At 45.0% G+C, this 26,738-nt stretch overlaps 1 protein-coding gene across 7 annotated transcripts in view; it reads right to left on the reverse strand.

The window, feature by feature from the left end:
* Positions 1 to 26,738, reverse strand: part of COL18A1 (collagen type XVIII alpha 1 chain) — a 253,533-nt gene that overhangs the window by 53,986 nt on the left and 172,809 nt on the right. For 6 of the 7 annotated variants that reach the window (XM_053269343.1, XM_053269353.1, XM_053269325.1 and 3 more), the window contains 5 exons: positions 15,695 to 15,778; positions 10,011 to 10,070; positions 3,522 to 3,666; positions 2,245 to 2,354; positions 470 to 496 (listed from right to left, as the gene is read on the reverse strand). In XM_053269343.1, the coding sequence (XP_053125318.1) occupies positions 470 to 496; positions 2,245 to 2,354; positions 3,522 to 3,666; positions 10,011 to 10,070; positions 15,695 to 15,778 (426 nt within the window). Of the gene's footprint in view, positions 1 to 469; positions 497 to 2,244; positions 2,355 to 3,521; positions 3,667 to 10,010; positions 10,071 to 15,694; positions 15,779 to 21,821; positions 22,000 to 26,738 lie in introns of those variants that run through there. The other variant, XM_053269370.1, reaches the window with a different exon arrangement.

Here is a 26,738-nt window from a genome sequence, read left to right on the forward strand (position 1 = left end):
TAAGTGAAATGAAAGAGATTTAAACTAATCTGTTTACAGAGGCTTTTTAATGTATTTCACCACAGCTTGTATCTGATGGGCCTTAACAAAATTGGGTCTATTTTAATTGATCTTCTATTAATTTTATAATGTTTAGTGCTTTACTTGTTTTCCAACTTTATACTGCTTTACTGTTTAATCTGTTGATTATTCTGCTATGGCTGTTAGCCACCCCAAGTTGTATTGCACTGGAGGGATGAGACATAAATATTTTAAATAAAATGAACTTTTAAGAGGGCTCTAGTCCATGAAAGTTTATTCTGCAATAAATGTATTAGTCATTAAAGTGTCATAAAAAGCATGTTAAAATCAGAATTGCTAAAGGCACACTATGTTCCCTTACACATATCTGTTCCCTTACACGTAAATTCTCTTCACGGTACTCCTTTGAAACACCTTTTTAAAAGAAACATATAGAATCTGTGCTCACCTTAACACCCAGCTCTCCTTTTTCTCCCTGTAAAATCAATAGCAAAACCTTTGAGCATCCAACACAACTATAATCAGTTTAACAAACAAAATCAGGTTGCATTATCTGTACTTGGGTGGGGGGATAACCAAACCCCCATAACCAAACTACCTTTGGCAAAGGAAATGAGTTGATGGATTGTGCACTAAAAAGTGAATTAATGAATAAGTTTATCATGAACAACCAAACCTCACCTTTCATAAGCTCAGTTTTGTTCCATAATTTTTTATATTTTTTTAAGGAAAGGCATTGTAAGGAGCAACTTCAGAGTAAAGGCACTGAAGTGAGCAGCTAGCTCCAAGTGGGGGGATGTCAGCATGACTTGCATAAGAAGACTCCCTCTTCCTAGTCTCACATACTTCTCCATTGGGCTCCTACCCAGCTTAATCAAAGGTCTTCCCCAGGGGCCTAGGCAAGATTTTAAAATGCCCCCCCTCACTGAAGCTCAGCTCATTAAGTAAAGAAATCTTAAATGATATATAACCTATGTGCCACAATAGATCATCATCCTAAACTTTTTTTTAAAAGGTTTTGTAAATTGTGGCCGATGCAAGTCATTTAATGGTACTAGAGAAAGACATGCTGTTCTGGTAGCTCCAGTTCTTAACACTCACATCAGTTTTGGAGGACGAATACAACTGAAGCACCCCGGGGGGGGGGGACGCAGCTGGGGAGTCAGTCATGTGACTTGCCTCTGGGGGGCCCCCAAGGCAGTGGGCCCCCAGACAACTGTCTCCCCTTGCCCTATTATAGTTATGCCCCTGGTCTTCCCCTTGGAAAAGCAAAAGCACAAAGGAAGTTGTCCTCCAGCTGGTAGCTGCTTTTCCAAATTCATGCTTTCATCATATGATGGTGATGATGCTTTACAAAGAATGAACAGCAGCAGCAGCAACAACAAAAGAATGGAAAGGTTGGTACCAACAAGTTATTTTGCACATGATCCACTGCAGAATAAAACAGATGCAGTTGATCTGATTATCTTTGAACTCCCATCCTTTGGTACCAGGGTCCTTTCACTCCTTCCCTAGTACATGCTTGTGTTCTTCTCTTGCCTTTCTCTCACATTCACAGAAAGTCACAGCAAGAGAGTCATTGCACTAGACTAACTGGGCAAAGAGGTAACTTTCAAAGAGGCAATTCTCTTTATATTTTGCAGGGGGGTAGTAACCAGCCCTATTCCACCCCAGCCCAGCATCCATCCAGTGGTGCTTGCTAGTGCCTACCTTGTGTTCCTTTTTAGACTGTAAGCCCTTTGGGGACAGGGAACCCATTTTTAAAAAAATTGTTATTATTTTTCTATGTAAACTGTTGAGAACATTTCATTGAAAAGCAGAACTTTTTATTTTGAGAACTTTTAGCTGAAAAGCAGTATACAGTAATAATAGTTCATCAACAAATGGCCAGCTATGGTTAAGCTTCATTTCACAGCTCATACAAAATCGCTTCCCCCACCCCCATGCCCATGGAAAAAATTAAGCTCATCCAAGCCCAGGAAAACCCTCCAAAAGTCCAAGCTCAGCCACATCTACCACAATCAAAACATCTAAGAGAAGATAAAGCTAGAATAGTGGGTGAGAAGAAGGTACTATACTACAATTTTTTCAGTGCAGCAAAAAAAGGGGGTACATATTCCTTCTTTAGTTAAGTACAGCCATTGCTAATTCTCTGTGTTTTGGAAAGGACTTGAGAGCCTTTAGATTGAAATGATTAAGGGTGTCTACATATTATCACTTTACCTTTTCACCTTTAGCACCATTTGTTGATAGAGCTCCACTAACTCCAGAATCCCCTTTAGGGCCTCGTTCACCTTTTTCACCTGGATCCCCTTTTTCACCTTTGGCATCAGCTTTGGGGGAAATGAAAAACCAATTAATGTATCACACACATAAACACACACACAGCTGAATTGATGGGAAAAGTTGCTTTCCTCCTGTTTATTACTGTGAATGGCATTTCAGGGAGTTCATATTATTTTATTATTACTATTATTATTACTATTAATATGAACCATTTATATTCCATCCCTCCAGTGCAATACTGATCGGGGTAGCTCACAACTACAAAACAATTAAAAACAGTATAAAATTAAAACCAAAACAATAAAAGAGGTAACAGACAATATTAAAAAAAATTGACTTAATTAAAAATTTAAGAACTCATCAGATTGTACTAAAAACATTAAAATGTCTCTCTAAATAAATGAGTTACAAGAACTTTTTTAAAAAAATGTCTCTCCAAACAAATGAGTTTTAAGAACTTTTTAAAAAAGAAAAAACCCTAAGGGTGGGGGAGCATAGTGAAACTTTTCTAGAAGAGCATTCCAGAGGCAAAATTGTTTTTGAATGTTTTTAATTGTTTTTAAATTTGATTTTATATTGTTTTAAGTTGATTGTTTTAAGTGATAGTTAGTTTTTTGTTTTGTTGTTGTGCACCGGCCAGAACCTTTGGAAAGGGTGGTATAAAAATGTAATAAATAAATATATAGGGGGCACAATTAAGGGAATTGTTAGTTGTTGGCAGGAACAACTTTATTTTGTCCCTGCCAACCAAATCCCAAGTCAATGGTGGGGCAGCAAGCAGGGCCGGAGATGATGAGCAGAGGGCCCTGGCAGATCCTTATGGGTGAGCGTGGTCTGACAGGCCCTCTCTCTGGCCCCTTACATAATGCAAAAGATGTTCTGTAAAATAGTATCACTGACCACATAATGGTGCTTGCAAGAGTATCCTCCATTAAACTAACAAGAAGATCTACTGGTGTTTCCAATTGGCTATACAACTCTTTAAAAATGTTTTGTTTATCTTTGCCTTAACTCTGGCACCTATACTGCCATTTGCTCTAAATAAATACCAACCTGAGGATTTATAGTAATAATAAGAAAACCATTCAGGGCTTCTCTTTTCCACTCATCTCCAAATAGCACTTTCAAGAGAACTTGAATGTGTGGAATTTTAACAATCAGTCTTCATTTTTCATTAATGAAGCCACCAGGGTAAAAAAAAACCCCAGACTTACCACCTGAAGCAAATGGCCGTCTCTCTTCCAGTTTGGTGAGCTCAGTTTGCGAATGGAGTTTCTCTTCTGGCTGTGAGGGCTTTTTGGCAGTGGGAGGAGAAGTGACAGGGGGAGGCTCTGGGAGACTTGAGAGCACTGCAGTCACCTGGGAAAGACACAAGGGTACGTGAAAACTTCCACTGGTGCTCCAGTAGGAAAACCCCACGCAAACTGTGTTCCTGCAAATTATTCAGACTAACAATGGGAATTTCTTTCACTGTCGATTCTGAACTATTAAGTTACCACAAGTGTAGTTTTCCTTTCATTTACTACAAAGTTGACTATTCCTATTTTCAGCTTTTATTTTATTCCTATTTATGTCTATTTGATATACTTATGTACTTTAGGATGTAGCAGCTTGGAGATCTGTTCCTAACACTGGGTATATTTGTAATTATTGTCTGAATAAAATTAAAAACTGTACTTGTAAATTTCACTTATACCAAACAATACACATATGCACTAAATTATAAATTAAGCTTATGCTTGGTAAGAAAGTAAATATTGCATACTAGCAATTTTCAGCCCGTTACATTAACGGGCGCTAGTAGACCACCCCCGCTCCCCCCCCCCCGAGTGCGGCCATCAGCAGGCCCAGTCCTTCCCAGTCCGCCCTGCCACCTTCGGCCTCCCCTTTCTGGCTGCCCCTGCCGGCTCGCCCATACCTATAGCCCCGCTGCCGCCGCACCCGTACTCCTTGGCGGCGGCCGCCTCCATCGGGGCCAGTCGGCCCGCCACGGCTGCCGCTGCCTTATCCGCACTTTCGCCGCCGCCGCCGCCGCCATCGGGGCCAGTCGCCCGCCGCAGCCACCGCTGCCTCACCCGTATTCTCACCGTGGCGGCGGCTGCCGCCATCGGGGCCATTCGCCCCGCCGCGGCCACCGCCACCTCTGGCCGAGGCCGCAGCTCTGCCGCCGCCTCGCCAGCACTCTTCTCCTGTTGGCGGCGGCCGCTTCTCCTAGGCCACCACTTCTCCTGCTCCAACATGGCCACCCGTATCTGGGCGGCCATATCTTTTGGGGCTGATCTGGGCATGCGCTCTGCGCATGCCCAGAACGGCCCAAAAAGACATGGGCAGCATGGCCGCACACATTAGCTTTTTATGGTATAGGATATTTCAGTTTTTCTTCCAAGGTGTCTGTTGCAGGAGGTAGGCGGACTGGAAAACCAGTTTTCTCCTCCATGGCAGCTTCAAAGTTTCACATCTCTCTCTGAGATACATGGAACATCTAGAACTATTACATGTGGCCACCAGGTGGCACACGTGTGTTTCACTTCCAAATATATTAGAAACGTGCAGACAAGAAAACCAACCCAAGTTTTCCTGAACAAGTTTTTGAGTTCTCATACCACGGTATGCTAGAGTTAGGCATGCATTGGACACCTTTTCCGCTAGGGGTCATTTTCTACTAAGAACTGGTTTTTCTCTGGCCTCTGGTTTTGTTCAGCTTTCCTTATTTTCATGAAGCATTTGGTGACACTTGTTTAAGGGGCTGTGCTGATTTTGTCTATTTTCTCCTTTCAGGAATTTAAAATTGATGTAATTGTTTCTTTTAATGTGTCTATTCAGATTCTAAGGCCTCAGTATGGGGGGGGGGGAAATGAATACTTTATTAAATGTAAGAGAAGAAAACAGAAAGTACCCTTCTACACAGAGACAAATGGGTATGCACTGTAGCCTAACACAATGTTGTTTGAAACTCACATTACACTAAGTCTGTAATTATGACAGTAGTAGTGCTTGTCTGTTCCCCTCATGAACGGAGGACCCAAGTCTGGAGCAGAACCATGGCAATGGTTTCACATTTTGCTTTGCCACAATGCCAACCCAGATTGGGTCACACGCCAGTTATTTGCCCCAGAAAGAAAGCTCGCATTGGCACCAACTGGAGCTTGCCTCCCAGCAAGGAGCAACTGCAGGGTGCAGAGGCTGAATTGGGACAATGGGGCAAAGGGCTAAAGTCCCCATCCTCTAGGCAACAGTCCTAGTCCAGTTTGAGGGCCCCAATGCAGCTGCTATTTACATGAGAAAAATCAAGCACTTAGGCCCTGGCCCACACAATAGGCTTTCCCTCTTGTTTGGTCCCAAGTCTTTGCATAAATAAAATTCTAGCTATCAACAACATTGCCTTCAATACTGCAGTCTGTTGACATCCCTGCTCCAGACACTCCTTTTAAAGGCATGTTAGCACTTTATGCCATGACTACAGCTTGTGGCTCCAAGCTTTGATATTTTTGCTAATTTCATATTTTAAGCTGATATCAAGATCAATTTTAGAAGAGAAGAAAAACATGCATTATTCCAGAAGGAATAATTTTGAGAGAAGGAGAATTTCGTGAGGCTGACATTTCCTGTTTTTAAAGGGTCAATGGACTATACCAAAATTATTCATGTTCCTGCATACTTTCTTTCTCAATTTTGCTAAGCTTGCCTATATCTAGACATTCATTTTATTGGTGTAATGGGGAGAAACAACAACAAAACACCACTGCTTTTTCATCCTATTTCTGAACTGGCTGTAATTATAAAAGAAAGAAAGAAAAATCAATGATGTTATGGTGTGAGTGTGAGTGAGTGAGTGAGTGACAGAATGAAACGGTTTTAATGAATGAATGAATGAATGAATAACATGGTCAGTAAGGGTAATCAGATATGACTGATCAGACACAAAGGACATTTAAAGTAAAAGAAAGTTTACAGAGCCTGGAATTATATGACATACCAGTGAAAGCATTCAACAGCATGTCAGGTATGCCTCGCCAAACATGTGAATGTTGATAAAACCCAATAGCAGCCAACCTCCATTAGGAGGGAATGAAGAATCCAGCTTGACCAGCTGCCTCATTGTATTATCACCCTGGATCAACTTCACATCCTCAACAGTAAAAATGTCTAAGCCTAGACACGTTGTTTGGATTAAAAACTGATTTCACTAGTACAGAGAATGAAGTTTCCAGACTACAGTGCACATCTGGAGGAAAAGGGATAATTACCAAGTCATCTTAGAACGCCTGAGTCTGAAAACAAAATCATCTTTTGGGTAATTGAATTTATAATACAATGCAGAAACTATGGTTTGTATGTACAACACACACATGCATGCATACACTATATATACACATTATGCACATCTAATATGCCAGATGTATCCTCCTATGAAATTCAAGGAGCCTGCAGCTTCATTCATACTCTGATAACTTCAGTCAGTTAAAGTAATATGCTTTTTCTGGTGCAGTCCATGAAGACCCTTCAGAGCTGGCTGTGTAGAGTGGGGGTGGGGTTACGGGAGGCAGTAGTCATCAACTAAAATACTATTCTTGCTGCTGCAGACCCTCCAAGAATGAAAGAAACCTGCATCTCCTGCCACAGTAAGGGGATGGAACCCACCCAGTGGCAGAACATGCATGTTGCATGCAGAAGGTCTTCAGTCCTTTGCATCACAAGCATCCATAGGCAAATCTAGGGTAGGGCAGCCAGGGCACATGTCCTAGGCACCACTTGGGGGGCACCAGTGCCATGCTGCTCCCACCCCCTCCCCAATTCACGATTTTTAAAAAAAAATAACCTGTAGTCCCTTCAGGGGACTTTCTAAAGGCCATGGGGGGGAGGGTTCTGCAAAGGTTCCCCCTCCCCCGCCACCCTCTTAGATCACAACCGCAGCCTGTCCCTGTCTGATTTTCAGGCCTGTTCAGGCCTACAAAGATCAGTGTAGTGGCCATTTTGGAGGTCGCCGCACAGGCTCAAAAGGCCTCTGCAAGGCCTGGCAAGGCATAAGACCTCGCAGGGACCATTTGAGCATGTGTGGTGACCATGTTTTTAAATTTTAAAAAATGGCCACCGCACATACTCAAATGGCCTCTGTGAGGCCCTAGTCTAGTTTTTTCCCTGATCTAGGGAGTCAGAAGAATGCAATGGACCCGAGCATTTAAAAAACTGATATAAATGGCACAAAAGTAAGTGGACAAAATATCCCTTAAAAAGACAATGTTGGTTTAATACTTTGTAAGCTGGCAAAACTGAAGGGTGGGGGGGGGAGGCAAAGAATAAAATGGAAATATTCACTCGCATGCTGTTTAATTCTCTGTACAGAGCTCTATCTTTATCTGAATAATTGTCAAGCAATCTGATTATAAGGTTTGTGGGATTTCAAACTTGGAAAGTGCCTGCCTTTAATTTGTGTGGTGCTTTAAAAAAAAAAAACTGCTGTAAGAATTCACACCCAGAAATGTTGCATTTGCAATGTATTGCCATCCCTGTGTTGTGCATTCTTACCATACTGATAAATGGCTTGTCTTTTGAAATATGTGGTTAACGTGCTGCAAATTATTCCCTTCAATTTAGCTGAGTTGTACTTGGGTTTTTATTAGCTGTGCATCCTAAGTAGATTTGCTCAAGTTTCCTTGCCTTCTAAAAAAGTTATATTTTAGATTGTCTTCTTTAAAAAATCAATGCAACTCCCTTTTAACTTTGAACACAATTGTTTTTAAAAGACACATTGAATAGTCGTGCTGTGATTCTGATTGACTAGTGCATTTGATAAACTAGACATGAAGTTTACTGTCCAGTCTGCCTGTTGCCTGCCTCTGTATTGAACAATGTGTCTCTTTTTAATTTATTTCATTGGCCCTTAGTACGCCTTCCCCCTTTCTCAGCCTGTAGCTACTTTGCAGGGAAGCCAGCTTGCTCTAGCTGGTAATATTGTTTCCCTCTGCATACCAGGCAGATCTTGAGGGAATGGGGCAGGGGCAACCTTTTACCAAACCTTTGCAGTGTGGCAGAGACAGAAAATTGGTGAAGGTAGTGCAGAGTAGATTATTGTTATAAATTCTTTCTCTCTCACACACATACACCATTTTTCTCATTTGAATATCATACTGTTTTGCTGTTCTGTGGCTAGCTGCAACTTCTACCTTCTTCCTGATCAGGCTGCTGGATCCAAGCCTATTACAAGCTGCTGGATAATTTTCAGATTGTTTGGGGCCCCTAGGATTTCCCATTGCAAACATCTCCCTTTAAGGCAAAAGCTGTTTGGACAGGAAAAAAAACATATCTGAATTTCTTGGAGGCAGCAACCTGTAGTGAAGTGTGCTGAGGTGGCAGAGCATTTGCTAAAGAGAGCTTTCACTGCACAGCTCTATGGAGGCATGTCCAGCACATGGATGTGCTGCGTTTCCTTGGGAAGGCGACTGGCACATATGTGCCACATGTGTGGTTGTATGTGTGTATTCATGTGTGTGTTTCTTACAACCTGTTTCTCCTGAAAGTGTCTGGAGTTGTATTTTTTAGCTGTTATCTGAAAGATGGGTGTCAGATGTTTGGACAGGGGCACAATTTCAGTGCTTGCCTGAGGCGCTATTTTCCCTAGATACACCTCTGCAAGCATCTCAGCCAGCAGGGCCAAGATAGACCCTTGCTTGAGACCTATTTGATCCAATAGAAAATGGTATCTACATCCTAAATAGTCTCCAATCTGATAACCACATCACTCATGATAAGCAGTCTGGATTGTTCTCCAATTTTGTGCAAGTTTGCATGCTTCTCTAGTTAGTTACACACTTCTATCTCAATGAAACATGTGTGGAGCACTAAACTCCAACCAAAACCAGTGCGAATCTCAGACCAGAAAGTTAAATTCAGTAGAATGCACCATTTTGAAATTATGAGCACACAGATATGCTTAATAGATAGCAAGAGAGAAACAGCATTGCAATGTTTTGTTTTGCGAATACTATGCATAGTATTCTACTATTAGGCATACATTGCTCAGGGGTGTGTGTGTGTGTGTGTGTGTGTGTACGTGTGTGTATGTGTTTATGACATCTTTGCATATTTATCATGGCCCAGATTAGGAGGCCCTATGGTTAGAGGTCAGGGCATGAATCTAGTAGAGTTGCATTTCCATCCATTCTATTTTGAGGTCCTGTCATGCTCAGCTGTGGGTATTTTTTAGTCATCAGTTACTATCCTGCCCATTACTCTGCTCAAACTGCCTTTCTTTTTTGATCCAGGGCAGTAGAGGAAAAGCAGGGTTGCCAGGAGCACCAGGTGAAACTGGCCTGGCAGGACTTTCCGGGCCCATAGGTCCTTGAGGATTTCCTGGTCCTCCAGGTCCTCCTGGTCGAGGTTTTGTGGCTGGCTTTGTGAGTTTTGCAGATTTGCAGTCTTGACAATATTTGTGGCCTGGTGAAAGGGCAGCATACTGGCTACCTCAAAGTGGTAGCCATGTGCAGCTTACATACTATGTGCTCTTTTGTGTTCTTGGCTGGTATGCCACTCGTGTTGAGTAGAATAGAACCATAAATTATTAACATTCAGTGCTGAGGGATGGCACAGTCAGAAGAAAAGCAGCAGCTCCCATCAGCAGCATCAGTCCACATACATTGCTGTGAAAGTTGTTAATGAAAGTACATTTATACAGAACAACATTAGGTACCTAGCCTTGAACTCACCTTTTCCTTTTCTGGTGGCTGTGGCTTTTCTTCAGCTCCACTTCCCCCATCTCCAGATATCTAATTAATTAAACACGAAACAAGGGTAGGTAATATTTTAGGTCAAAAGAAGATATAAGCCAAAGCTGGTCACACTCACACGATTAACATATCTGGTATAACCAGCTGTTTCCCTGAAAAAACACAAAAGCTGGATTTACCTACACCAACAGATGTTTGGCAAAAAACATGTCAGCATGCCTCATTCACATTAACATGAAGGAAGTGGACTGTAGCAGAAAATAATTTCATGAGGCACACTCTGCTGTTGTGAAGTGAAATCTCTCACCTTTTAGGAAGTACTTCCCCACCCCCATACAAGCTTCATCATCCTCTTAAATGGTCAAAGAAGGCCCATGCTAAGGGTCTCCACCCCCTAACAGGTTAGCATGAGAAAAGACAAAGTTTACGCACTATTCTTTTTCTATGGGGCACCCTCTGATAGAAATCCACTGGCATCAGACATTCATGGTCTCCTAGAGGAAAATGAGGATGTTTTTATTCCATGCAGCATTTAACCGGCTGAGGTCTAGAATTGGAAGAGTCTTGTAGGCTGTCTTGTCCGATCCCCTGTCTGATGCAGAAAATCCAAGGGTGGAGCATCCCCAAAAGATGGCTGTCCATCCTGCTTGAAGACCTCCAGCAAGAAAGAGTCAGCCCCACTCCAAGGTAACTGGTTCCATTGTCAAACTGTTCCTTTTGTTAAGAAGCTTCACCTAAATGTCAACCAATATCTGCCTTCCTATAGCCCTGCAGATTTGGTACCAGAAGAGAATAAGGTCCCCTGCCCCTTCGTCTTATCTTCAAAAAGCTAAACATACCCAGTTCCTTCAACCTTTCCTCACAAGGCTTGTTTTCTAGCCCCCTGAGTATCTCCATTGCCCTTCTCTGAACCCATTCGAGATTGTCCACATCCTTCTTAAAGTGGTACACCCAGAACTGTGCAGAACATTTCAGATGAAGTCTGACTATTACAGAATCAAGTGGGAGAATTATTGCAGAATAAAGTGAAACTGTTATTGTAAACTATGGCAGTACTGACACAGTCTTAAAATCACACTTGCCCTTTTTTCAGCTGCATCTCACTACTAACTCATATTCAGCTTGTGATCAAATGCAATCCTGGGATCCTTTTCACATATGCTACTGCCAAGTTAGATTTCCCTCTTTCTATATCTGTGCATTTGACATTTCTTGCCTAAGTGCAGAACTTTGCATTTGTCTGCCGGATTTCTTTTTGTCTGCTCAGTGCTCCATATTGCCAAGATCATTTTGAATTGTATTCTTGCCTTCTGAGCTTTTAGCTGTCCATCTCAGCTTTGTGTCATCTGCAAATTTGCTGAGAATTAAACTCATTTAACTGATTGACAAAAGTGTTGAAGGCTACTGGGCCCAGAACATACTGCACTCAAAACCTCCCTCCAAGTTGATGAGGCGCTACTGATGACCACTCTTTGGAATACAGTTGCCCAACCTGTTGTGAATCCTCTACATAATGGTATTAACATCCAGTTCACAGTATGCTAACCAAAATATCTCTAGTTAAATATCAAAATAACTTGGACAAATGCTTTGCTGAAACCAAGATAAATTATGTTCACAGCATTTCAAGAACCTCTAAACTACTAAGCCAATTATTGTTTTTTTAAGGGAGAGATTAGTCTGGCAGGATTTACTTTTGACAAATCCCTGTGGGCTTCTACTAATCACCCTATTATTATCAAGAATATCGGATGAACCATGGGATAACCAGAAACAGTGAGCACAGTGTACCTGCTTGAGCTTCCACACTGCATATTTTCATACTATTGCAGAAGGTCCCCTGACTCTTAACAAGAGTGATTCAGGGAGCTCAAGGAGTTTCAGCAGCAAGCAGGTGGCATGGAAGATGTCTTGCACTAGCACATGTTGTGCCAGTGGTTACTCTGGATCACAGAATCAAGCAATTTCAGAGTTGGCTAGGACCTTGGAGGTCTTCCACTCCAACTCCTGCTCAGGTCATGAAACTGGTACAGCATCCCTAACAAAGAAGGTACAGCCTTCTTTGACAGAATCAAGGGATGCTATCCATTGTGTGCTTCTATTCGTATTTCTGTTTTGTCTTATGCATAACACTTTAGTAGCAGTTATATTCTGGTGTGTGTGTTCATTTTTTTAATCTTGAAAGCAAACTTGATTTTAATTTTGAAGTAAGAAAAGAGATAGATATTCAATAAACAAACATTGTAGTCTTGCTACCTATTGAATGGAAGATTTTAATTGTCCTATGGAAGTACTAAAACAGACGAAGTGGCCTTTGTGAACATGCACAGGCAGCCTGAGGACCAGATAGTTCTGTTTAGTTGACACATTGCTTTCTATGACCTAATATGAGATTTGGCAAATTTTTCAAAAGGGCCCCTACACCCAAGAGCGTAAGCCTCATGCTTTTGCAATGAGTGCCTAGAATCTGCATACCAAGAGGTCCCCTTTTCATGTTCCCTAGTAAAAGGCTTCTTTACAACATAACTTGTGAAAAACCCTTAACATGTTTCATCATTTCTCCTTGCATGAAAAGGAGGTCGGGCCCTTTCAATTACTCTCAGCCTCTGCTTCGAGCTTACAAATAAATCAAAGGTTCAAGGGTTTTCTATCCCAGGATAACTGGCCTTGTAACAAGTCCTCAAAGGACCATCTTTTCCAGAAGGAAAGGAAAGATCTCTCTTCCATGGCACATTCTTGAGCAATGGCCTGTTCATACTGTATGACAAAGATGCCCTACTCATCACAGTTATTTGTATATTAATCAGGCTCTCAAGACCCTAGTATAACTGGCAGTAGTCTGAGAGACTTCTGCACGGCATTTGTATTTTGAAGTTTTCTCAATGGCAAACAATGTTGACATTCTAGACTGAAGAGTCCAGAAGAACCATCTCCCCAACTATACCTAAATTGTGGGAGGAAACTAAGCCATAACCCAAGACCAGCTCTGGGGAAAGTCACAGCTTAATGGTACAGATGTACCAATGGTGCAGTGTGTGTTGTCATGATCTTGAGAATAAAGTCACCTCTTCTTTCTTTTAATTATTTGATTCAACTCTGGCCTAGAAAAAGATGAGCTCCTTACCTGTAACCTTTACCTGAAACTTCATGCTTATGTTTTTCAGGATGCTTTTCTGATGTTCTCTATCTAAGCTTTCTCTGTCTAAGCTTCTTTGCTCCTCAAATATAAAGATTAGTGAAGGAATTTATATCTACACAAAAGGGGTTAATTATATATCTGAGTTAAATAGAACAATGATTGTTCTATTTAAATGAACAATGATCATGTGCATACAAGATTGCTAGTTAAGAGAAGGACTAGGAGAAGGATTGGAATGCTGATGTGTCTCTAGGAGGTTATTATTTTGCTTGATCATGATAAATTATATGATACTAGTGGTTTTGTAGCCCGTTGGATAACGGGCGCTAGGGGAGCTCTGCGCTCCAGACCACTGCCGCCATTACCCCTCCCGCCCGCGGCTCTGGCCGGGCCCGCCACTCACCGCCGCCCGCGGCTCCGGCCTGGTCCACCGCTGCCCGGGCCCACCGCCGCATTCTTCTCCGCCGCCTCGTCCGGCGGCCATCCTGGGCGGCCAGAAGCAGCCGCCCCGAAGAAGCCGGGTAAGCGGCAGCACGGCCAGGCCTCGGCCATGGCTCTGCCGCCTCCTTGGCTGTGCCGTCTCCTCTGGCCGAGGCGGCGGCTTTGCCGCCGCCTCGGCCAGTGTCCCCCGCCGCCGCTTACCCGGCTTCTTCGGGGCGGCCGCTTCTGGCCGCCCAAGATGGCCGCCGGGTGCTGGCGGTCCTGGCTCCCTGGCTCTGTTCTGGCCATGCGCTTCGCGCATGCCCAGAAGAGGCCAGGGAGGCACGGACACCAAGCGTTTTATAGATAAGGATAATAATTTAACTCCCAAATGGAAAATCAGATTGCTTTTAGCACCTCACCTGATTCTTCTTTTGCAGTTTGTTAGTATTAACACTCATTTGAATTATTTTTCATATAAAGTCTTGGTAAGCAATTCTATTTTGATGTTTTATGCTTGGTCTGTTTTATGTTCTACTAGTATTTTTAAGCCCGTTATGATAACGGGCGCTAGCTTCCCCCCCCCTTTAAGCGTTCTTCATCCCCCTTTCTCTCTCTCTCCTTTGCTCCTCCCTTTTCCTCGCAAGGAAAGCGACGGTTCAGCTGTGCTCTGGGCAACTTTCCTCACCCAAGCGGCGACCAAGTCCCGCCTCGGGGAAGCAGAAAGATACAGTATACTTTGCGAAGCATCACGCGGCGCCGTGCGGCATCCTGGGGACTGTAGTCCTTCATCTCTTTTCCCCTGTAGTCTCTCGGCTCCTGCAACCGAGGGGAGATGGGATGTCTGCCAGCGGGGCCAGTGTTCTCGGCGGCCGCCGCCACCGCCAGCAAAGCCAGTCCTCTCGGCCGCCACCGCCAGCGGGGCCAGTCCTCTCGGCCGCCGCCGCCGCCAGCGGGGCCAGGCTTCTTGGCCGCCGCCAGCGGGGCCAGTCCTCTCGGCCGCCGCCAGCGGGGTGGCCATATCTTTGGGTGGCCCAAAGGGGTGGCCTTTGGGTGGCCGTATCTTTTTCGGCAGTTCTGCGCATGCGCTCCGCGCATGCTCAGAACTGCCCAAAAAGGCACGGGCAGCACGGCCGCACACCTAACCACTTTATGGTATAGGATATATGCTACACTAGAAACTACTTAAGTAAACTAGTATTTTTGAAGAAACTTTTTTCTCAAGTTCTTATATATTTAATATTGTCAGTTCGATACCTTAATGAACACTAACTCGTGTACCGTAATTTTGGGCAGAAGCGCGGCATTGGCGTAAATGCCGCAACTAAACCAATTAAAAATGGCCAAGAAAAGGAGGGGGCTCTGTTGCTTTGATGCCCTCTACACAGCATGGAGGCTCTAATTGGTCAGAGAGCTCTGCTGTGCTGCCGCCACACCTCCTTCCCAGTGGGAAAGGCTGAGCCAGCTCGTTTGCTGCTGCTGCTGCTGCTGCTGCTACTGCCCCCTTCCTCTTCCCCCAGCTTGCTCCTCTTCCACCACTTCTCCATGGCCTGCAACGCCACTTTAAAACAGACTGCTGAGTCTACCTTAAAACAGACTGCTGAGCCTGGCCTCGTGGAAGCGTCATCGTTGCACCCCATTGTCTGCCTCCGTAGCCACTGCCTCCTCTTCCTTGGCAGCCATCTTCGCCTCCATTTGCGAATATATGCCACATCCAGAGTAAACACCACAGGCGCCTTTAAGCAACTTTTTAAAATGTACCCACCGCAGCGTTTCTACCCCAAATTATGGTAGTGATGCATTCTCTAAAACCAGAACTTTGTGTTTCCTGATATAGCTAAAGGCTAATCTAAATAATGAATGTGACAATACACATTCCAAGGTTAGTTCCTAGCACCTCTTCTAAAACAATCTGAAGGAGCAGGGATGGGAAAGGCCTCTAATACCTTGGAGAGCTACTGCCAATCGGACCAGATAATACTGGGCTAGATAGATTATTGGTCCTACTTAGTGTACGTCAGACAGTTTCAATATGATTGTATATGATCGAACAAGACAGTTACAACATGATCATACTTTCAAAACCTGCCAAAGAGCCACTTACTATATCAGAGTCATCCCCCTCTTCCTCACACTGGACGTCAGCGGCCTGAGGATCTCCTTTCACTTTCAGTTCAGCAATCACACCCTAAAAAACAAGAAACACATGTAACATTGGATCTTAAGCCTCCCCGAAGCAGAGCTCACCACTCCCAGATGTGTGTGTGGGGTAGAACCCCCAGGCCTACACCCTAATGAGTGATTACATTTCCCTGTAGACTTTAAGCCAAGCTTGATTTCTAACACAAATACAGTTGGCTTGTATCATTATTTCTGTTTGCAGACTTATTTCACAGAATCCCCTGAACAGCAGCAAGGGTCATACAAGATATAACACAACTAGAGACAAGACACCTGCATTGATCAAAACTTTAGCATTCAGAATGGAAAGGAAGGAAAACAAAATTAGTGTGGGGGAAGAGGGTGATAGGAGGCTCACTATATCTTAAGGCAGACAGCTGGCCTTACTTACTTACTTACTTATTTAATTTTTATACCGCCCTTCCAAAAATGGCTCAGGGTGGTTTACATCAAAGTAAAAACAAAACAAATAGAATCAAAACTATAAAAACAATATACAACTAATTAACAGTTAAAACATTTAAACAGTTTAAAACCCCGGAGAACCAGGCCAAACATTTACAGCAATTAAAAACAATTTACAACAAATTAAAAACCCTGGAAGGCCAGGCCAAACAGATAGGTTTTCAAGGGCTCTCCTGAAGGCCAGCAATGAACTCAGATTATGGATTTCTGCCGGGAGTGTATTCCACAGCCCTGGGGCAGCTACAGAGAAGGCCCGCCTCTGAGTCGCCACCAGATGCACCGGTGGGAACTGAAGACGGACTTCCTCGGATGACCTTAATGTGCGGTGGAGATCATGCAGAAGAAGGCATTCTCTAAGGTAACCTGAACCTAAGCCATTCAGGGCCTAAAAGGTAATAACCAGCACTCTGTATTTTGCCCGGAAACATACTGGCAGCCAGTGTAACTGTTTCAAAACAGGCATAATATGGTCTCTCTAGGTTGCCCCAGAGGCCAATCTGGTTGCCGCATTTTGAACTAACTGAAGTCTCCGAACTATGTTCAAAGGCAGTCCCACGTAGAGTGCATTGCAATAGTCAAGCCTGGAGATTACCAGCTGATGCACCAGTGTTTTGAGGTCATCCTCTTCAAGGAATGGGCACAGCTGTCGAATCAGCTGAAGCTGATAGAAAGCACTCCTGGCCATGGCCTCCACCTGAGATACCAGGGTGAGGCCTGGGTCCAGGAGTACCCCCAAGTTGGTGCATCTGCTCCTTCTGGGGGAGTGTAACCCCATCCAGCACAGGAAGATCTAACTCGTCCCTCAGATTCTGAGCCCTTACCATGAGCACCTCCATCTTGCTTGGATTCAGCTTTAATTTGTTATCCCTCATCCAATCCATTACTGCCTGTAGGCAGGCATTTAGAGAATGAGTGCCATTTCCTGATGATGAAGATGAAAAGGAGAAGTATATTTGGGTCATCAGCATACTGATAACACCCTGCTCCAAACTTCCTGATGACCTCACCCAGTGGTTTCATGTAAAAAGCATTAGTGACAGAATGGAGCCCTGAGGGCTGCTTATAACAGCTCTTGTTTTGAGGAGCTCAACAGCTTGAACAGCTCCACCATCTGGAATCTACCCAAGAGATAGGAGCAGAACCACTGCAAGGCAGTGCCCCCTATCCCCAACTCCCCCAGGTGATCCAAAAGGATACCATGGTCAGGAAATCCACTGAGAAATCCAAAAGAATCAGCAGAGTCACACTCACTCTATCGATTCCCTGGTAAAGGTCATCCATCAGGCTGATCAAGGCTATCTCAGCCCCGTAGCCAACTCTAAAGCCAGTTTAAAATGGGTCTAGATAATCAGTTTCCTCCAAAACTGCCTGGAGCTGGTCAGCTGCCGCCACCCTCTCGATCATCTTGCCCAATCAAGGGAGATTGGAGATTGGCCTGTAATTATCCATCACTAAGGGGTCCAGGGAAGGCCTCTTAAGAAGCAGTCTAACCATTGCCTCCTTCAGACAAGGAGGCACCCTACTTTTCCTCAGTAATGCATTTATGAAATTAACTAGGCTACCTCCAACAATCTCCTTGCTAGATAGAAGCAGCCAAGTCGGACAAAGATCCAGAGAACAAGTGATAGGCCACACTGCCCCGAGCAGCTTGTCCACATCCTCAGGAGTTACAGATTGAATCTACCCAAGAAACTACCCAAGAAAGACTTGATGTCCTTCTTGTCTCTTCCAGATCCAGAATGCTACTTGCTAGGAGAAAATTTTTTGAGATCAGAAAAAATGTCAGCAAACTAGCAACAGAAATCAATGCAGGTAACACTCTCCAAAATAATTATTGTTGCACAAAATCCATTGTACCAATTGGTGCTACCATCTTGCAGAGCTCTCCTGCTACCTCACTTTTATTTGATGCCAGCCATGGGGGAAAGTGGCCATCTGGACAAGTCTCGAGACATCCTGGCCCACATATTACAACAGGTAGTGCCGATTTGCCCATGAGGCTGCAGCCTCCTAGCTGAGTGCCAGCAGCCATGCAAACACTTAAAATAGTGCACGTGCACTCTGGAAGTACTAGTTAAATCAGAAGCATGTCAGTCAAGTAGCCTGTTTCCAATATAGGTAGCACTTCTATCAGTATTTGCACAACCGACAGCACTCAGCTAGAGCCCACAGCAGCCCAGGTGGAGCAGCACTGCCCATGGTATAGTCACTTGATGGTAGCACTAGCATGGCATAGTCAGTGACTACTAGTCTGGTAGCTATAGTCCATGTCCAGCCTCAGAGGGAAGATGCTTCTGAATACCAGCGGCAGGGGAGCAACAGCCGAAGAGAGGGCATGCCCTCGGGCTTCTCGGAGACATCTGGTGGGCCACTGTGTGTAACAGGATCCAGCCTCGGAGAAGCCCACAGTCAAGAGGTGAGGACATGCCCTCTCTCCTGCTGTTGCTCCCCTGCCACTGGTATTCAGAGGCATCTTCCCTCTCAGGCTGGACGTGGACTATAGCGACCAGACTAGCAGATAGGCCTTCGGCCTGATGGAGCAGGGCTGTTCTTATGCAAGTAGCTATACCAGACTCAGACATATAACATCACATTTTGTAACTCTGGGCCATCCTAAGCATTTATACCTGGCACATAATGGATCTTAGGATTGGCCCATGTGACTCTGCACCAGGGTTGCATGGTCCTCCAGCTGTTGTTAGACTACAACTCTCATCCTCCACAGCCACAGCGGCCAATAGTCAGGGATGATGTGAGTTGTAATCCAATGACAGCTGAAGGGCCAAAGTTGTGCAACCCTGCTCTAAACCCTTTGATGTGATAGGCTTGGGAATGGAAAATCAGATTCACAACAAACACAGTCACTCATTCAGCCCCCATTTGGTTTCTCAAAACCAGCATTACACATTTTAAGCATGAGAAACTGGACATTAGCTTCTCCCCACAAAAAAAAAAAAAATACAATATCCGGTCTAAGTTATGTCCATAACTGGAGAATCCTGCCCCCCATAAACTGGGATGACTGGTGACTCTGGGCTAGTCTGCTTTTGTACCATAATTTGTTGCTTAAATAATCCAATTGCTTTGCAAGCACTTTAACATAGCAATTGCTCTTGCAGTTCTCCTTTAAGCACATTGCACCCTGAATCATGTATTAATCTGTGGAGGGCTAAATGTGAGCAGGACCTTCAGGCAAAGAGCTGGACATGATGCCCTATCCATCCCTGTCAGACTGTGCTCTCCTTAGTAACAGAGGAGGAGAGGAGCTTTCAGGAATTGCTAATACTACAGAGCCTGGGGTGTAGGGTCAGGCGTGCCGCTCCAGGCACTAGAAAAGTCATCTGAGCTTTTCCCTCTAGGTTAACGATTTGGAAGTCAAAAGCACAGCGTGACCATCAGGCAACAAGCTGCCCCTTGGAATCTGACAGTGAGAGCATGCTCTAGCCTTTCCACCGAACAGATTTAGTTGGGGTCACTGACAAAAATCACAGAGAAGGATGCAACAACATTTTAACCCAACATTTTGTGTGTACAGCTGCCTTTCAAAGCTGTTCCAGATAAGACATTCACAGGCTTTCACACAGTACTGGCAGCAAGTAAACAAAAGTCTCCTTCCCAGCAGAACCCAAAAGCAAGGCAACTTCCTCCCTGATGCACCTGTCTGCCTCAGAGAAGAAATTTAGAAACTGTGTTAGGAAATTTGCAATACAAGGGGCCTGTCCCATATCTCATAGCACTCTTCAGAAAACCAACAGTAATGAATACATGCACATGTGTACACATTCTTCTCTAAAGTGGGAACGCTCACAAAAATTCTGATTGATGATTGATTGATGGATGGATGAAGTGCTGTCAAGTCGGTGTCGACTCTTAGTGACCATATAAATAAATTCTCTCCAGAATGACCCTGTCTTCAACTTGGCCTTTTAGGTCTCTCAGTGGTACATTCATTGATTCCATCCACCTTGCTGCTGGTCATCCTCTTCTTCTCTTTCCTCCAACTTTCCCCAGCATTATGGACTTCTCAAGGGAGCTGGGTCTTCGCATAATATGTCCGAAGTATGATAGTCTGAGCCTGGTCATTTGTGCCTTGAGTGGAAATTCTGGATTGATTTGTTCTGTGATCCATTTGTTTGTCTTCCTGGCTGTCCATGGTATTTTTATTTATTTATTTATTTATTTATTATTAAAACTTTTATACCGCCCTTCCAAAAGGCTCAGGGCGGTTTACATTAAAACACCATTAAAATCAGTTAATAATTAAAAAAAAATTATAAAGCATAAAACAATGATTAACAATTAAAAACATCATAAAACAACAATTAAATAATCAGAACAATTTAAAAACAAGTTTTAAAAAGCTGAGAAAGCCTGCTTGAAGAGATGTGTTTTCAGGTGTTTTCTGAAAATCGCCAGAGATGGGGAGGATCGTATCTCAGCAGGCAGCGCATTCCACAGTCTCGGGGCAGCAGCTGAGAAGGCCCGTCTCTGTGTAGCCAACAAACGAGTTGGTGGCAACTGGAGACGGACCTCCTCAAGTGACCTCAATGGCCGGTGGGGCTCATAGCGAAGAAGACGCTCTCTTAAATACCCAGGGCCTAAGCCGTTTAGGGCTTTATAAGTTATAACTAGCACTTTGTATTTTGCCTGGTATCCATGGTATAAAAGTCTTCTCCAGCACCAAAGTTCAAAAGCGTCACTTTTTCTATCTTGCTTCTTCAAAATCCAGCTTTCGCATCCATAGAGTGTCACGGGAAAAGCCATGGTCCGAACGATTCTAATCTTTGTAGGTGCAGACACGTCACAACATCTAAATATCCTTTCCAAGGCCTTCACTGCAACCCTACCAAGTGCTAGTCTGCGGCGTAGTTCCTGACTGCTGGATCCTTTACTGTTGATGGTCGATCCTAAAAGGCAGAAGCTATCCAACACTTCAATGTCTTCTTTATCAATTCTGAGGCTGGTTGCTGCACCTGTTGTCATTAGTTTAATCTTCTTTACATTTAATCATAGTCCCATTTTTTCACTGTGCTCCTGACTTTCACTACACAAACTTGCACCTCAAATTCCACAGGCTGCCTTTCCTTCTTGTAGTAATTAAATAAATGCATAAAATATGTATATCTCTTGCCTTCACAAAAATTCACAGGGCAGCTTACAAATTTAAATATTTAACAATGAACCAGTAACACCAACAATAAAAACATACCTCTCTAAAGCCTTCCTAAATAAAACTGTCTTCACTCTCTGCCTAAAACAAGAAGCAGAGAGAGCCCACCAAGCCTCCCTTGCAGTAACAGTGATTGCTACTGTTTTGGCAAACAAAACAAAACAAAACCTTCAGTGAGAGAGCTACTTCCCACCATAGGTGCACCTAGGTAATTTTGAAGCCTGGACCTAAAGGCCTTTGGAGCTGCCCCCGCCCCCGCCCCCCCAATAAGTTAAACATCTTTTTTTTTTAACACATATGTTCTTGAGGGCACAAACCACACCACCCAGGACAGTCTGAAGAGGATTTGGGGGCTCCCATGAGGTGTGGACTTTGGCCCTGATATCTAGGGGTAAGAGCACCTTTGCCTTCTGACCTTCTGTCCAGGGGTAAGAGCACCTTTGCCTTCTGACCTCCATAGAGAGCTGCGCTTTCCCCAGTGCCAGCAGGCCTTTAAGAGACATTGAGCCCTCCTGAGCTGCAGTGCCATCTGGGAAGGTGTGCACCACGGAGCACTAGCTAGGAAGCTTAGTCCTCCCCAGTGCTTTCCCCACAGAGCTCTATGTGTCCCCCTCCCTCTGGGATGTTCTCCCAAGGGAGGCCTGGTTGGCACCTTCTCCCCCTTGTTTTAGACAGAGGGTGAAGACGGTTTTATTTAGCAGTGTGCCCGAACCGGTCCGGCGGCCATTCCAAAGAATGGCCGAACTGCCGGACCGGTCCGGCCCTGCCTGGTTCGGGTCCGGGTGGGGGGTATGCCTTTAAGGGCGGGAGGGCTTGCTTAGCCCTCCCGCCTCCTTGCCCCCGCCAGCGCCCGTATTGAACAGTATAGGGGCGCTGGAAACCAGCCGCCCCCCCCGCCGCCGCCGCTGCGAAATAATCCCCAAGGTCAGCCAGCCCTCCCTCCCTCCCAGCTAGCTGACCTCCCACCCACCCACCCACCCACCCGCTCGCTCACCCGCTCGAACACTGTATAAAAAATGAGAGGAGCTCCGGCACAGAGCTCCTCTCGTTCGGAAGGCCTCCTGAAGAATGGCGGCATGCGCGCGCCACAAAGCACGCCGTTCTCCGGAGGCCCGGTCTACCCGCCGGGAAAGGGCCGGGTAGACCGGGCCTCCGATCGCTGAGTAGACCGGGCCTCCGATCGCCGGAGGCCTGGTCTACCCAGCGATCGGAGGCCCGGTCTACCCGGCGGGAAAGGGCCGGGTAGACCGGGCCTCCGATCGCTGGGTAGACCGGGCCTCCGGCGATCAGAGGCCCGGTCTACTCAGCGATCGGAGGCCCGGTCTACCCGGCGGGAAAGGGCCGGGTAGACCGGGCCTCCGATCGCTGGGTAGACCGGGCCTCCGGCGATCGGAGGCCCGGTCTACTCAGCGATCGGAGGCCCGGTCTACCTGGCCCTTTCCCGGCAGGTAGACCGGGCCTCCGGAGAACGGCGTGCTTTGCAGTGCGCGCATGCGCGCGCACGCAAGCCGCCATTCTTCAGGAGGCCTTCCGAACGAGAGGAGCTCTGTGCCGGAGCTCCTCTCGTTTTTTATACAGTGTTCGAGCGGGTGGGTGGGTGGGAGGGCAGTTAGCTGGGAGGGAGGGAGGGCTGGCTGACCTTGGGGATTATTTCGCCGCGGCCGCGGCGGGGGGGGGGGTGCGGCTGGTTTCCAGCGCCCCTATACTGTTCAATACGGGCGCTGGCGGGGGCAAGGAGGCGGGAGGGCTAAGCAAACCCTCCCCGCCCTAGAAACAAGGCCCCCCTTCGGTGCCGGTCCGGACTTCTCCGGACCGTGCACATCACTAGTTTTATTTAGGAAGGCTTTAGAGAGAGATGTTTTTATTGTTAAGTTTAAATGTAAGCTGCCCTGGGAACTTTTGGGATGGCAAGAGATATAAACCTACTGATTTATTGAATTGCAGTAAGTGGTACTGAGAAAGACTACATTTCACACCTTTCAAGATGGCACTGGGATTGAGAGGGCTCTGTTTCCCTTAAAGGAGCCCCACTGGCAGGGCCGGCTCTAGGGGATCTGGCGCCCAGATGCAACATTCTGTTGAGCGCCCTTAGTTATCGTAAAAAATAAAAATTCGAAATACAATTAGTGTGAATTCAAAATTTAATACACAAAGATTTTATGTAATTATATACAGAACACTGTATATAATATAATTATGCATATAATATATGGACTTTGAAGAAGCAAGATAGAAAAAGCATTGACACTTTTGAACTTTGGTCCTGGAGAAGACTTTTGAGGATACCATGGACAGCCATGAAAACAAACAAATGGATCAGGTTGGGATAATTATACTGGATTTGGTTGGGATAATTATACTAAGTTTTCAACCTTAGTTGAAGTAAACTTAGTTGAGTAAATGTCAGAGTGCTAACTGTTTAGTGCAAATGCATGTAAATGAATATTCATGGCCACAACAAACCACCATAGGATAATTATACTCCTGAAGAAGCAAGATAGAAAACGCATTGGCGCTTTTGAACTTTGGTACTGGAGAAGACTTTTGAGGATACCATGGACAGCCAGGAAAACAAACAAATGGATCATAGAACAGATCAAGCCAGAATTGTTCACTAGAGACACAAATGACCAGGCTCAAGTGATCCTACTTCAGACACATCATGCAAAGATTCAGCTCTCTCGAGAAATCCATAATGCTGGGGAAAGTTGAAGGAAAGAGAAGAAGAGGACGGCCAGCAGCAAGGTGGACGGACTTATTTGTGACAATAATGAATGCACCACTGAGTGACCTTAAAGGCCAAGCTGAAGATTGATCATCCTGGGGAGAATCTATCTATGTGGTTGCTAAGAGCCAACACCAACTTGACAGCACTTAATCAATCAGAACTGGCCCTATCCATCCCCAGCACAGCATTCCTCCAGTGGCTGTTGCTGGTGTCCATCTTATATTTCTTTTTAAGATTGTGTTCTCAGACTGAAGAAGGGGGAATAAAATAATTCTTTTAGTTTTACCCAGTTTTTGCTAAACTCAAGGGTGGCCCTTTTAAAATTTAACCCATCTGAATTATATTATCCATCCAGCTAGTCCAGTGGTGCAAAGCAATTGGGGGGGGAGGGGGCTCCCAGTCCCAGCTCCTTCACCCTCACCCAGTCCCACTCACTCGCTCCTGTTTTCAGCTCTTTTCAGGGCGCAACAGCTCCTCCACAGCTTCTCACGCTGATATAATATGCTCAGGCAGGCAGCTCCTCCCTCAAGAGCAGGGAAAGAGGAACCTGTTTTCAGCTCCTTTCAGGGCGCAGCTCCTCCACAGCTTTTCACTCTGTCTGATATCATATGCTCAGGCAGCTCCTCCCTCAAGAGCAGGGAAAGGGGAATGGTCGGACCCGCACGCAGGAAAACAACACAGGCTAGAGAATTGGTTTGGTTGGTTGCTGCCGCTTGTTGTTTAAACCTTTTCCCCAAAATGCCCACAACAAGCTCAGAGGGGAGTCACAGCAAGCACAGTGTCTCAGCCTGGAGCACAGGAAGATGAAGGAGGCGCTGGTGGGAGATGGTTGGGATGCTGCACGCATGCGCCAGGCAGGTCCACATGACGCACAGTAACAGCGGCACCAGCAGCATGCGATCGGGTTGGAGGGACACACACCAGCGCGTTGCTCTGCCTTTGGCGCTTGGCACCCTCCTCCAGCAAGCTGCACTGCGCCCTGAACCAGCGCGCAGTGCAAATGAGGAGTTTGTTGCTGTCTGAGCCTGTTGCTTCTTCAAGTTCTGTTCCATCATTGTCGGCAGTGGCACCTTCCCAGCGGGCGGCGCTCTGCGCCCCCCAGCAAGCTGCGCCCCGATGCAACGCATCTCTTGCTTACTCTCAAGAGCCGGCCCTGCCCACTGGTGCTAGACAAAGTGAAGTACTATATCACCTCTGTGCAGTGGGGCCCAAATGGGATGTGAGAAAGTATTCTAACCAAAAGACATCACTACAGTACCAAGTATCTCCACTACCACACCTTTTATTCCGATGACTGATTGATTGAAAGAGTGGGTTTACATGCTCTGTTTTCCCCTCCCACCACAAGTGTGTAGGCTCTAGTTTAATGAAACATTTTTATCTATCAACTATTTCCATGCTTCTCGCATGACAGATGACACCATCATTCTCCCCATTCCCAATATGTAAATTTAAAATACAACTTTTCCACCTTGGTTATGGAACAGTCGTGCAATTGATGGCTCTGGATCACCATTCATTCAAATCCACAAATATCAAGAAATTAGAAATTTAACACCCTGGTTTTACAAGCAATGATTTGATCTGGACTTGTGAGATCTGAATTCAAACCTAAGTTCATATGGCCTTGATCATGGAACAGCATCTCAGGGCCGATTTACACAATAGCTGAATTCAGCAACACTCCAAACAATCATCTAACGATGGTACAGAGGCATGTCTGAATTGAGCTCGTGTAAATGGGCCCTGAGAGACTGTTCCTTGATCAAGGCTATATGAGATCAAGTCCCAATTTATGGTTTGGAGGACATGAACTATTATGGCCATTATATTGAGACTGATTTTAGCTGAAGTAATTATGTGATGAGCTTTTCCTGCATAACGGTTCACCCTGAAAGATCAGATACTTTCCACAAAAATCCTTTAAGGCTGTAAGCAAGCTTGATATCCCAACAGTTGTAGTACTTCAATTCTCATCATCCCCAGCCCTGCTAACTGGGCAAAGAGGCACCTTTTTAACGTAGTGATTCTCTTTATTTAGCAGGGGGAGAGCAACTGGCCCTATCCAGCCCCAGCACAGTACCTCCAGTGACTGTTGCTGGTGTCTATCTTATATATCTTTTTAGATTGTGAGCCCTTCAGGGACAGAGATCCATCTTATTTATTTATTTATTTTTCTATGCAAACCACTTTGGAAACTTTTGTTGAAAAGCAGTATATAAATATTTGTTGTTGACGTTGTTGGCGGCTGAAGGTGATGGGGATTCAACAACAGCTGGAGTGCCAAGATTGCCTTCCCTTGCTTTAGGATTTCTGAAAGAATGGCCAAGACCATCCAATCCATGCAGCAAGCAACTGCGAGCAAACAGGCTACACATGAAGAAGTTAAAGAGGCACTATTAAAAAAACTGAATAAATTGAATAAAAATAAAAATAATGTGTAAACCACTCCTCAGACATGATTTCCAACTGATAAACAACATACTGTATTGTCCTCAACATGAATGAGATAACGCCTGTATAGGCTAAACATGTCGTGAATTTAAACACCTCCCTCCCTTTCTCCATCTTCTACATCCACTATACCCTCATAGAACACTAGCA

This window comes from Hemicordylus capensis, chromosome 1 (assembly GCF_027244095.1).
Source record: "Hemicordylus capensis ecotype Gifberg chromosome 1, rHemCap1.1.pri, whole genome shotgun sequence".
Lineage (NCBI taxonomy): Eukaryota > Metazoa > Chordata > Lepidosauria > Squamata > Cordylidae > Hemicordylus > Hemicordylus capensis.